The 12,130-nt window shown below is 41.9% G+C and overlaps 2 protein-coding genes across 2 annotated transcripts in view; both read right to left on the minus strand.

The window, feature by feature from the left end:
- The window catches only part of LOC112467709, a 134,205-nt gene that overhangs the window by 57,219 nt on the left and 64,856 nt on the right, over positions 1-12,130 (minus strand). The window contains exon 2 of the mRNA XM_025036437.1: positions 4,230-5,756. Within this exon, the coding sequence (XP_024892205.1) occupies positions 4,230-5,589 (1,360 nt within the window). The 5' untranslated portion in view covers positions 5,590-5,756. The remainder of the gene's footprint in view (positions 1-4,229; positions 5,757-12,130) is intronic.
- Positions 5,734-12,130, minus strand: part of LOC112467710 — a 153,521-nt gene continuing 147,124 nt past the window's right edge. The window contains exon 2 of the mRNA XM_025036439.1: positions 5,734-5,756. Coding sequence (XP_024892207.1) covers positions 5,734-5,756 — 23 coding nt within the window. The remainder of the gene's footprint in view (positions 5,757-12,130) is intronic.

Raw genomic sequence — 12,130 nt, forward strand, 5'->3', positions numbered from 1 at the left:
ATAAATACGTTCTAAAATATAGAGTCAATTGTTCCAAATTTTATTTATTTTTTCATTCAATATAAAAAATGTTGTGATATATCGTCAATTAAATTTTTATCGATAAAAAGCAACTTCGAAAAGTATCTGACTGCCAGAATGAATGCTTCGTATACAAGCGGGCGCTGAAACGATTCTTCGATCCAAACATCGGGCGACGCTATTGTCGTGCCGTAGCAGATGAAACGTCGATCCCGTTGCTGTCGCACAGGAAAGCAGACATAGACAGGAAAAAGGGCTTACGCGGCGACGAGTCACGGTGATTTGCGAAAGAGAACGGTGCCCATGCTCTCCTCTCTCAAACCGCCTGCGAAACCGTCCATGTTCGACTGTTCAGCGAATTTAAGCGTTTTCGCGTGTTTTACGAATTTTATTGCATTATCTCATGTGTTGTCTAAAATGTCACAAGTTATCGTTGTTCACCTGTAATAAGACGCGCAACAATATACAATAGCATGAACAGATTATATGAAAATCTCGGTTTTATTCGCTATCGCTGAAGAGATTGCTTTCATCTCTGTATCTCCGCTAATGGATTCCTCGGGAAAGGACGGGGAAAAACGAATGGGCGATGGTAGAATGCTGCCGGCGTAAAATTCCAGTAACGTAAAACACAACGGCGGCTATTCTCAGACGGCAACAACATTCTGTAAACCGTGTAAAAACGCAGCGCCCATATCGAATACTACACCCGATATCCGGCAAAAGAGAAACTGACGCGGGATAGGCGGCAGCTTAGTTTTACTTTCCCCGTATAGTAATGCATGGACTGCTCTTCCGCTCGATTATAAATACGAATCGGGGCTTGTGTGAAAATCGCTGCTCGTTTCTCGCGGATGACTTGGTCCGCCTGAGACGGTCGCAATGAGACGGTTTATATTCTTCGCGATGGAAACTCGCCGCTAAACGCGCTATGGTATCTCATAAACGAGAAAGAAGCACAGAGGCGGGCATAGAAAACTGTTCAGAGAAGCGAATGAAGATTATACACGTATATGCTCTAGTATGATCCGCGAAGAATTTGCAACTTGGACTCTATGTAAATATTGAATAACTCTTGAAAAACAAGAAAAAACGTAAATCTTTACGATTTTCTAAAAGTATAAATTAAAGTTTACAATTTTTAGTTAAAATGATGGTTTTAATATATCTAATTATTTCAAAACCACGTGGGTACACTCATAATTCGAAAGCATATTAATAAAACTTTGTCAAACGAAGTTTTAAATGACATTTTTAATAACTTATTAATGAAGACAGTTTTTTAATGAATATAATTCTTTCAAGTTTATTATTCTTATGGTCACTTTTTGAATCTATCACTTGTAATTGGTTTTGTATGAACAATCTACTTGCGTTTATCCCTCGTTTTCGTCGTTTGTCTTTTCGTTTCCAATAAATGTACGTACACGTTAAAGGAAAATAAATTTCTATCGCGAATGATACGTCCTTTTAGGATGTCGTTAAAGGATGTAGTGGATCTTTCCCTCATATATATAACACGTAATCCACGGGCCGTAAACGGGGCGAGCGATAAATCTTTATGGCGAAGTTATTTCGGAACTTATTAGCTGAACATGCATGATGCAATTCTTCCGAGAGCTCAATGTGTTACATATTAATCAGTTTTAAATTAACATATTATATCGTTAGAAAAACATTACGAATTCGGATATCATCAAATATACATGAAATTAAAGCAGTGGCTTTAATCTAGCAATAATTCTTTTAACACGGTTGTTAAATACGTAAAAATATGCTTTCTTTCTTTTTATTGCTAGCATATTTTAATAAAATATAATATTTAAATTATATATGTAATTATTAAGTAAAGAATACATGTATAATTATTCCATTTATATTTCATGTTACATCGCAAAGGATCGGTATCATTTTGTACAATGTTAATTTAAAAAATATTTATTCGACAAAGTTTATAATTCACTGAAATAATTGGAAATAAACCATCTATGCAAACTACGAGACAGCCGACTGCCATAGCGGGGGGCTATAAACTGTTATGATCCTGTGCTATCCTATAACAAGCTTATCTGCGGGGAAGGGCCCCAGTTTTGATATAGGGCTTGACCATAACTGCGTAAGCAGAAAAGTACTTCTGCACACGTTTTCACGACGGTATTTATCGCGATATTTCATACAGCGCGAAATATCCCACGCTTTTTTTTCCGCTTCGCGGATGTTTCCACCTGAAAATGTTCGTAGAGTCCAATGTTACGTTAACATCCGCGTTCACCGCGTTGTATACATTTACCTCCTAAAATTTTTTAACAGGATCCATTAGCGAGTTTGGCGTTGAAATTAATCACTCGTGCGCGCGCGTGAATCGACGAAATTGTTCAATTAGTTACTCGTTACTGTGGATAAACTAAGTAAAAACAAAGTTACGTGTTACCTTTTTTGTTACAGAATAAAATTTTTTGCACGAAAGATTTTCAAAGTCCGATCCCAAAACAAGTTTCGCCGAATTGCTCTCGTAAACAACTAAATGTAGCGCGAGCCTCCAGCTTCTCTTTATGTTAGGTCACGGAAAATTGTACTAGCTTTCCTGGTAATGCGACTTCGCGTTCCTTCCTGTTGCCATTCGTCCTCAACAAACACGATCGCGCACGAAGCGAAAACGGATTGGTCTGTCCGGCGCGGTCCGTCATTCTTTTCTACCTATTCTCCTTAAACCCACCGGTTCGCTCTCCATCCACTGGTCGCATTGTAATTCCGACCGAACAGTTTCGCTAGTGGCAAGTCCCTACGTGCCCGGCATGTCAAATTCGACATATAAAACTGCCGTGGAGACAGTAACCGTTCCGGCTTAACGTATCGTCGGCACGTGTCACCGTCTTCGTCGTCGTCGTCGTCTTCGTCGTTGTCTTCGTCATCGTCTTCGTCGTCCTCGCCGTCGCACTAACCGTTGTCGTACTGCGGCTATTACTATGGCAAACGCGAGGACGCCCGTAAATAATTGGTATCGGATGCTCATTAGCTAAATCACCCACTGTTATCGCCGAGTCGACTCACGAACGCTGTAGCACGACAATAAAATACATTGAATGGAATACTGCAGGCTGCCTCGAGAGAAATAAATAAAATCCTCACGAACATATATGATGGTATATGTCTTGTCGGTCTATTTTCTTCCGCGGGCTGAAATTTTTCTAAATATTACATCGTAAATCTTACAAAATGGAACAAACGTCAGAATACTTTATGCGAGTTAAAAAGTACGGAATTAAACTTTGAAAGGATTATCGCAATTCTTAGTTTAAGCGAACTTTACGAAGACTTGAAAAATTTAGGAAATAGTGACAAATATAGGACTCTCGTCCCCAATTCTTGAAAAAGAAAAATCGACTACGTGTTTGCTCAAGTATCTGTAGTTGGCAGGAAGTGCATTGTATTTAGGGCACCATAAGAACAAATGGCACGTATTATTAACAGGCGGTGAACAAAGAAAGAAATAATGCGGAAGGTTTATTAGTTGCAACTCTTCGTTCTCGAACGTCCCACGAATCGTTATCGGGTCCGTTAAAAATTATCCTTAATTAACTGTTGTCGGGAAAGTAAATTTAATTAAATCCACGAACTCAAAGCGTGTCAAACAAGAACATTTGGTGTTTAACCTTTTTGTTACGATAAACGAGTGACATCAAAAGTTATCTCTGAAAGTTGTACTTAAAGTTCAATTGTTTTATATCTGAATGCATAATGTCTTCTTTCTCTTATTCCACGACATGAAATTTAATTGAGAATAACGAGCTTTAAATTGAATTCAAGAAATGAGCAAATTTGTTATACAAAAAGACGCGTTATCGTCCGTCATAAATTATAACAGATATACAAGTTTTAAAATGTATAATGTAAAATTAAATACTAGAAGTAACAACTTTCAAATAAATTCTCGCGTTTTGTTAGTCCTGTAACCCCGACGAATTTTGTTGGCATGCGATACTTATTCAGCATGCCAAAAGTTATAACAAAATTTCTACTACAAAAAGTATCTACCATGTAGAATGTATTTTTACATTGAAATACATTTCATGCAAAAAACGTTTACGAATTATTTTAAAACAAACGAAAAGCTGACTGAGTGTTCTTGTAAAAAGCATGCATGAAAAATAAAATGCGAGACTCTTCTCGCAAAAAATCTGTCACATCAAATAATGGCAGGAACTCACAGTTAAAATACAACAGTATTCCAGCGACGAAGACGAAGATGACGACCAGGAGCACCAACAGGAGCAGCAGTATCGTTGGCCTGCACCAAGGGCTTCTGATTACCTCGGTTTGCCTGCTGTCTTTGGCGCGCTTCTGATCGACCACCGCGGACTCCCCGCTAACATTCACCACGACACCCTTGTACGTATATTGGGGCGCTTTCTTATCCGCCAGGAAGCCATGATCATCCTCGGGATCCGAATAAACCCCGTAAGCCTCAAAATTATTCTTTCTATATCCGTTCATCTTCTCCGCGCCAGTCTCCTCCTGATCTGGATGCTTCCTGACATACGCGCCGGAGGAGGACGAGCCCAGCTCGCCAATTTTCAAGGTTTGATCGTACGACTTATCCTGGTATCTGGACGACGGGGTGCCCTCATACTTGGCCCTCTCGTAGCTCTTCGAGCTCGTCAGCTCATACTTGGACTCGTAGCTCTTACCACCGCATTCGTACGGCTGCTCGGTATACTTAGGCTCGAAGGTGGGCCTGGACTCATAGGTTGGCTCGTAAGACTTGCTGCTCTCGTACCTGGGCAGAGTGCCATACATCTTGCTGACCGAGTGATATTTGCTCTCATATTGTCTGGCTGGTGGTGGCTCCTGCTGTCCGGCGCAGGTGCCCAGGTCGTAAGCGGAATCGTGAGTTTTCACGCCTGACTCGTAGCCCTTGGAGGCGGCTGACTCGTAGATCTTGCCCGGATGATGATGGTGATGGTGGTCTTTCTTGGGCTCCAGCTTCAACGTCTCCTCGGCGTAGCGTGACGCGTACTCGTAATCAGTCAGGTCGCGCGAGTACCGCCTGCCGGGGTCCTGGAGCTCCGGATAAGCTCTGCTGAGCTTTTGTGCGTCCAGGTTTCGATCGTAAGGCGCATCCAGGTCCGATTCCTGATAGGTGCGCTGATCCACGCGGCGATCGGCGCCGTATCTTAGCCCGTCCTCCGGGTAGATCCTGTTGTCATACCTCTCGAGGTTCTCCCGATCGAAGCCGACGCCCCCCTTACGATCGTAGTTCCGGTATCCCCTCGACTGATCGTGATAGGCCCCCTCGTAGGCCGGCGCCGCTGAGGCGGACGACTGAGGGTCCTGATAGGACTTAATCTCTTGGTACTCCAGATAACGGGAGGACCTTCGCTCACTACCATAGTCCATCGAGCCCTCGACCACGTTAGGCAATTTGCTGCTCAAATTCTCACCGGTTCCGGCGGCTAGCGCCTGGCAGGTTTCCGCATGCTCGACCAGATTCGGCAGCCGCGACAACGAGCTACCTGGCGTGTTCTCCGTCAGGTCGAGCTTGAGGCCATTGCTGCTGGTCCTGCGCATTTTCGAGGATTCGCATGATCGTTCCGCGGGACCGCGCTACAACCCGTGGACGATATAGCGCCGACGATAATAGCGGTAATCGGAGTCTGCCGCGCTGGTTAATTAGGAGTGCATTTTTGTATTAGTAGCGGATTCTTCGCCGGGTTAGTGGCTGAATATTACTACACCTGGAAGCAAAGAGAAAAAAGAAAGTAAAGGTTAGTATTGTTAGTATTGTTAGTGAAATGTATATTTTTATAGTTTATGCAATAATAAGGATTTTGGAAACTTATTACGTTAGCAAGTTAATACATTATTTGGAGAATATTTAATAAACAATTTGAAAGAAGGAAATTTCACCTTAACGCGTGATTAGTCACTAAAGTAATATATTTATGCTAAGCCACTCGATATTAATTAATTGACGATTTTTCCTAGCGCGAACAATTTTAGTTGTGCAGGCATTCGATGGTTTAATTAGCTTCTAAATCTTTAGCAGTGGATCTAATAGTGGCTGGCATGCACGCGCGCGTATTTATTATTCGTTATCGACGCAAGTATATATAATACCTCTCGATACAATATTCGGGGGAGGAGGAGCAGGAAGAGGCAGCGATAGTCTGTAAGCGCTTCTCTAGACCGCGATTGCTCTCCGCATGCTCGGTAGCTCACGAATGGCCACTATAGCCAATGATGACGATAATACTCGATCGTGCGTGACCGAAATGCGGCTGCATCGCAGTCAATGATAATGCGGCCGTCCAATGCATATCGGACGGAGTTCCCGGAAAATTGAAGTTAAACACAATGAATAGACGATAGCAACGTTTCACGTTCAGCAAACAATTTCCTCCGAATAAAGATTCGCTTCTTGTTGCAGTTTCAGCTTTTCTCCCTTTTATTCCTGTCTCGTCTTCTAAATAATTTTTACTTTATATTGTTGCTATATTTTCAATGTTTTTTCAAGCATTTAATGTAAATGCTACGTTAATATAAATAATATAAGTTGATCGTGTACGCATATAGTCGTAATACAAGATCACGCAGCTTACTTTGTTACATGTGTTCTAAATGGCTTTGTTTAAGTAAATATAATCTATGCTAATTCTCTAAGATACAAGAGCACAATGCTTTCATTATAAGCTTCTTTATTTCATTTTCAAATAGCCTTATTAAATATTATATTTTATAATTTTAGAAGCTTGTATATATACAATTTATAATATTTTTGTATAATACATTTACATACCTAATAATTGCAAAGCTATGTAGTCTAACAGTATTTTTCATAACTTAGGGAAGGCAAGAAACTTTGTTACATTATATGTTTAACGAGAGTTTGTAATATTCCAAATTTAAACGTGGTCGCATTTATCGTAAATCCAATCGCTTTCATCGTGTTTTTAAAGTATAACTACATTCCCGAGAAAAGTACTTTGGATCATAGGTTTAACGAAGTCTACATTCAATAGAATTCCGATTTTAATTTGTTGAATAGGCCGGCATGGCGCCGTCAAATCGACGCCGGATCGATAAATCACATTATTGAGCTAAGTCTTTCGATTACAGTCATATAATACCGTCCCCTCCCCGGTTCCGTTCTCATTGTCAGTCGACGGGACGTATTCGCGATTGAACGCCCACGGCAGATCGATCGATAATTAATTAAACGCGATTGCGGAGAAACGACAAACGTCGCGCTCCCGGAAGTTTCTATGAGAATACCGACAAGAATACCACCGTCTACCATCTCTCCCGAGTTGCGGACTTCCTCGAGGAGTGTTTCGCAAACCCGCCGGCTACGACGACGACGTTTGCCTTACATTGTCATATTGCATCCGAAACGGCTGACTCTCTGCCTTTAATCCTTAATGAATGAGCCGGTATTACGACGTAACTTTAATCGAATAAAGTTTCGATCGTCGTAAGCGTTGATTTGCAGGAATTATGAGACTTACGAAAACTCCGTTAGTTGAAGAAAGACACGACTGCGGGGAGATAATCCTATTGTACTGAAAAGTTTTAGACGTTCAAATTATTATTTTCTTCAAAATCTAAAGAATAAATAATGTTACAATTCGCGTGGTTCTTTTACGTTAATTCGAAACGAACACGCGATCTACGATATTTTTGCTTTATATCAATTTGCTTTAAAATAAATGCAGGTAATATGTCGTAATTGCAGAGCCATTATCAATAATTATTTTTCGATAGTATCGAATAAGCGGTATAACGTGACGAAATGAAGAATATTTAAGCGTTAAGCGCATCACGCTGATAGGGGGCCGCATTTCCTTCTGAAGTCGATCAATCGCTGACGATCCTCGCGCCGGCTACAAAACCCTCGCTGTTCGTCATAAAATTTTCTCTAGCGACTAAACTGGAGTAATAAGTATGACAAGGGCTCAAAGGAGATTGCTGTTCCGCATGCAAATATGATTAGTTCCGGCGCGTAACTTCATTTGCGTATATTAAAAGCGCGGATAGCTCACTTTATGCAAACGACGACGGGATGGGCGTCGAGAATGAGGGAGGAGGAGCGGGAGGGAACAGGTGGAGAGAGCTGTTATAGGAGAGATGAAAAGGGTGGGGAAAAAAAAATGTTTCGCAAAGAATTATAAAGAGCGAGAGAAGCTGCATTGGGGGGAAAATAGGGCGACCGGGCGGAGCGGGGGCGCGAGAAGCGAGAAGAAAAAAGGTGGCATCGTTCTCTGGATTCTGATTGTTGGTCGTTAAATGTCCCGGCCGCGCGCGCTCCACGCTTTGCACTTAAACGTAACGTAACTTCGTAGAGACAATGGTAATCGTGTGTCACCTGGCGCCGCGACGGCGCGGGCGTCCGCGCAAAATTGCATCGAGCTATAAACTCCTCGTATGAAAAAAACAAAGAGACATTATAACTGTGAGAAACGTATCCCTAGTTTGTCCCTGTCACGCCTGACGTTCATTTGTCAAGCGTTCGGCCCTTCCAACGTAGCAGGGCATGACAGAAACCAAATATGCTTGATACCGGATACACGCGCTTTTTCAAGCCAATGCGGTGAACCTCCGGCGTCCCATTTACGCCCATCTCTTTCTCCAGTAACTCAAAATCCGACACGGTGTCATTTGGTGTCGTGTTTATTTGTCACAATGCCCCGCGTCAGAATAACGATAGGCTTTAATAAAAATCACGATACAGTTGAGGTCGGGGCGCAGCCATCGTATTTTCTCACTGTACTCGATCCGTATTCTCTTTTTATTGTCAATGTCACGCGAACGACAGTGTACGGAAAATTTTCTCCCTTAATGGGAATGTGCCAGACGACTTGAAAAGTGCATCCCGTCCCATCTGCTCCATTCTATATCGCTCGGACAAAACTCGGATTTCATAAACGCGAACGGGAACGCGCTGCTGTGGCTCGTCGCGCGTTTGACTCGTCCGTAGCGAGAGCGGAATATCCGACATCGCGACGAGAACACGGAATTAATCCGCCTCTCGCTTTTTGCCCTCCGCGCTGTCGCGCGTGCGTTTTCTCTGGCGTTTCGCGTCGAATGGCAACGATTATTGTCGCCGGTAAACGCACCCTGGCTGCAGCCGGAAACAATTCGGGCCCGCGAACCACCGGATCAGCAAACGCAAGTCCTGTGCCATTCTCTCGGTTCCCAGTTCCCGTCGCGTTTAAATTCGTCTCCCCTCCCCTCTGAATATGCACGATCGTACGTATGAAACTATTTTGCTTAATGAAGCGCCGTTAAAACTTTCCCCGATAGGAATCCTCGGAAACCTGCGGGTCTCACCCAGCCCTTCTGTGATTCCCGACTTTGACGTCGGATCCTTCGGACGTCGCCGGCAGATATTCCGAAATTGCGCGCGGCATATTCCGACTAATAATTCCATCTTGGTATGCGCGGCCATTCGATGCCGGGGAACCCATGACTATAGTAGCACAACATATAAGACAGAGCTCCACGTAAAACGTTTAGAGGTGTATCGATCAATTAGGATTATTCGTCACATCATGATGCGAAGAATAATGTTAAGCAATATTTAATTGATTTGTATTGTAAAATGTATTATGTTACACAAAGACACCTTATGTAGCTATGAAAGGTCGATAGAAAACGATGATTAAATCAAGCTAAAGCATTTTTAAAGACTCGTTACACATGGTAATTGGATTAAGACGTCAAATAAAGAATGACGTTAGCAATTGGATGATTGGAAAATATTGCCCAAAAAAATGTATCAAGTTCACAAAGGCTTTAGATGACAGTTTAGATCACAGTTGATACATAACGAGAGCATCGAGTGGAAATACCAAGTTTTGGAACGGTAAGCTTTGCGTTACGTTTGGAACAATACCTATTAAATGCTTGCGACACATTCGATCTAGGCATCCCGATTACAATCTCACTGTCTCTAATCTCGCGGTCCGCGCCGCGAGAGAATTTAATCCTGTGGGACATCGCCGCGTAAACCTGCCTTAACAAGTAAAGGACTATGAACGAATATTAAGAGGAAATATTGTGATATTCTGATAAGATAAATATCAAGTCGTAGTTGAAGTTTTCGTCGAGATACTTCGATGTTTCGCAAAGGAGAAAGAGGAGGAAATGGAGAATATCGAGAAATATTCGAAAGAAACAAATTAAATTACCTAAGGACGCTTAACTTCACTTACTTCAATTTGCTTGAATAAACAGAGAGTCTTTTACCACAAGTCTCATTTCGCAGAACTCATAGGCGTGCTTTGATCAATTTCGGATGAATTTTTCTCCAGCAGAAATTTCCATCTTCTTAATTTCCAATTTTAACTGTATGTTGATAATAAATATATGCTTCAAGTTTCTATTAAAATAAATTCTTTTAAATTTTTATTTGAAAATGTAATAAATTAGTCTTACGATTGATCTTTAGTACCTATATATTAAACACAATGATACTAGTATTATCGAATAAATCGCTGTTTTTTTTTCTTGTAACAATTACCGTCAGTAAAAGATACGTGTCTGGAATCTGTTTTTATACTCTTTTCTGGAAATCTTCACACAAGTTTTTATTTTTGCAACAAACATTTAAGAACAGTTTTTTGACGTTTTGCAGAGTACATCATAGAGATAGCGGCGTCGTCCGTGAACGCAACGGACGATCGAGAATGAAATTGCGTTTTGTAAAGTCTCGATGGAAAAATAAATAAATAAAATGTGTCCGGCGCGAAAATATTTACAGCCGCGGTTGCGAATATTTGATTCTCATGCGCGACCGAATAACACGCCTCGAACGATTTCGTTCGATGGCACACGACGCCGACGCACGGCAATTTTTAGATGCGTATACTAGAACCGAAACTAGATTCGTACGTACATATCGGCAATTTGCCCACGGAAAAGCCGAATTAGTTCCGGTAAAGATTTGTTTGGCCGCGAGCTATCTAGCGAGATCGATATTCCTGGCAATGACGTTACTGGCAATCGTCGATTCCGGTACTCCGGTATTCCGGCCTGGATTTTCTCTGGGCGAATGGCAATGAGAGAAAATGAACGTAACGCTACGATGACACGTATTTTTCTGCGTAAGTTCGTCTGACCGAATTTCCGCGCGACCTTTTGCCGAACGTTCTTTCATGGGGAGTATTTAGAAATTCTGAAAAATGTAAGCTCCCAAATTTGCAAGCTGGTAGAAAGTGTGAAAAAAAATGTTATACAACTAAACGCATTTATAACGCATATGATTTTCCATCGGTCGAAAATATGCAAGCACATCATGTGACAACTACAGTAACATAAAATTTTCGGCGCAAGGTTTTATTCGAAAATCGCAACGTTGCGGACACATCTGCCGGGATAGTCCATCCGGTTATTCATATAAACAATTTTTAGCGATTATTCTGTCGCGCAAAATTCTGCCCTACATCGAGAAAAACATTATCAGCTTACGAAGTTTCGACGCGGCAACTGCATCGGCAGGACGCGGCATCATTTTTCGCCCGTTTATTCGACCGTTTGGCACGTCATGACTGATCCGGCGCTCTACCACCCCGCAAATCACCCGCTCTTGTCGCGAATCCCTCCCCGCCTCTCTCTCCCCCTCTCTCCTCTTCTCTTCCCCGGCGACCAACTCCCGATGGTCCCGTAAAAACTCTTGAATTATTTATGTTTTTTCCGGGAGCCCACAGTTGCAGTGCGGGATGCAAATGCATTTTCTTTTTTGCCGTCCCTTTGAATGTTTAATGTCGGCCCGCAAACAGAACACGGCCCTCTTTCTCATTCACTCCCTCTCCTCTCTCTCAGTCGCCATCAGTTTCCATTTCCCTCTCCTCTCTCAGTCGGTCAGCGAGACGTGGAGAAGCAAGACCGGACAAAGGTAAATGAGGTGAAGAAAGTTGCCGTGGAAGAACATGAAGAAGATAAGAGATTGTAATAATAAAGGAATTTATAAGAGAGGAATTATATCGTGGCTGAGAAGAATTTGTGTGTGTCAAGTAAGATATTAATGCAATACCAATCATTACAATTGCAAAGCTTAACAAGTGAAATAATATAAAATTAATAAGTAATAAATGAAAAATGTTAAATTTTA

Source organism: Temnothorax curvispinosus, unplaced genomic scaffold, assembly GCF_003070985.1.
Source record: "Temnothorax curvispinosus isolate PA1 unplaced genomic scaffold, ASM307098v1 QBEX01017788.1, whole genome shotgun sequence".
NCBI classification, from domain to species: Eukaryota; Metazoa; Arthropoda; class Insecta; order Hymenoptera; family Formicidae; genus Temnothorax; species Temnothorax curvispinosus.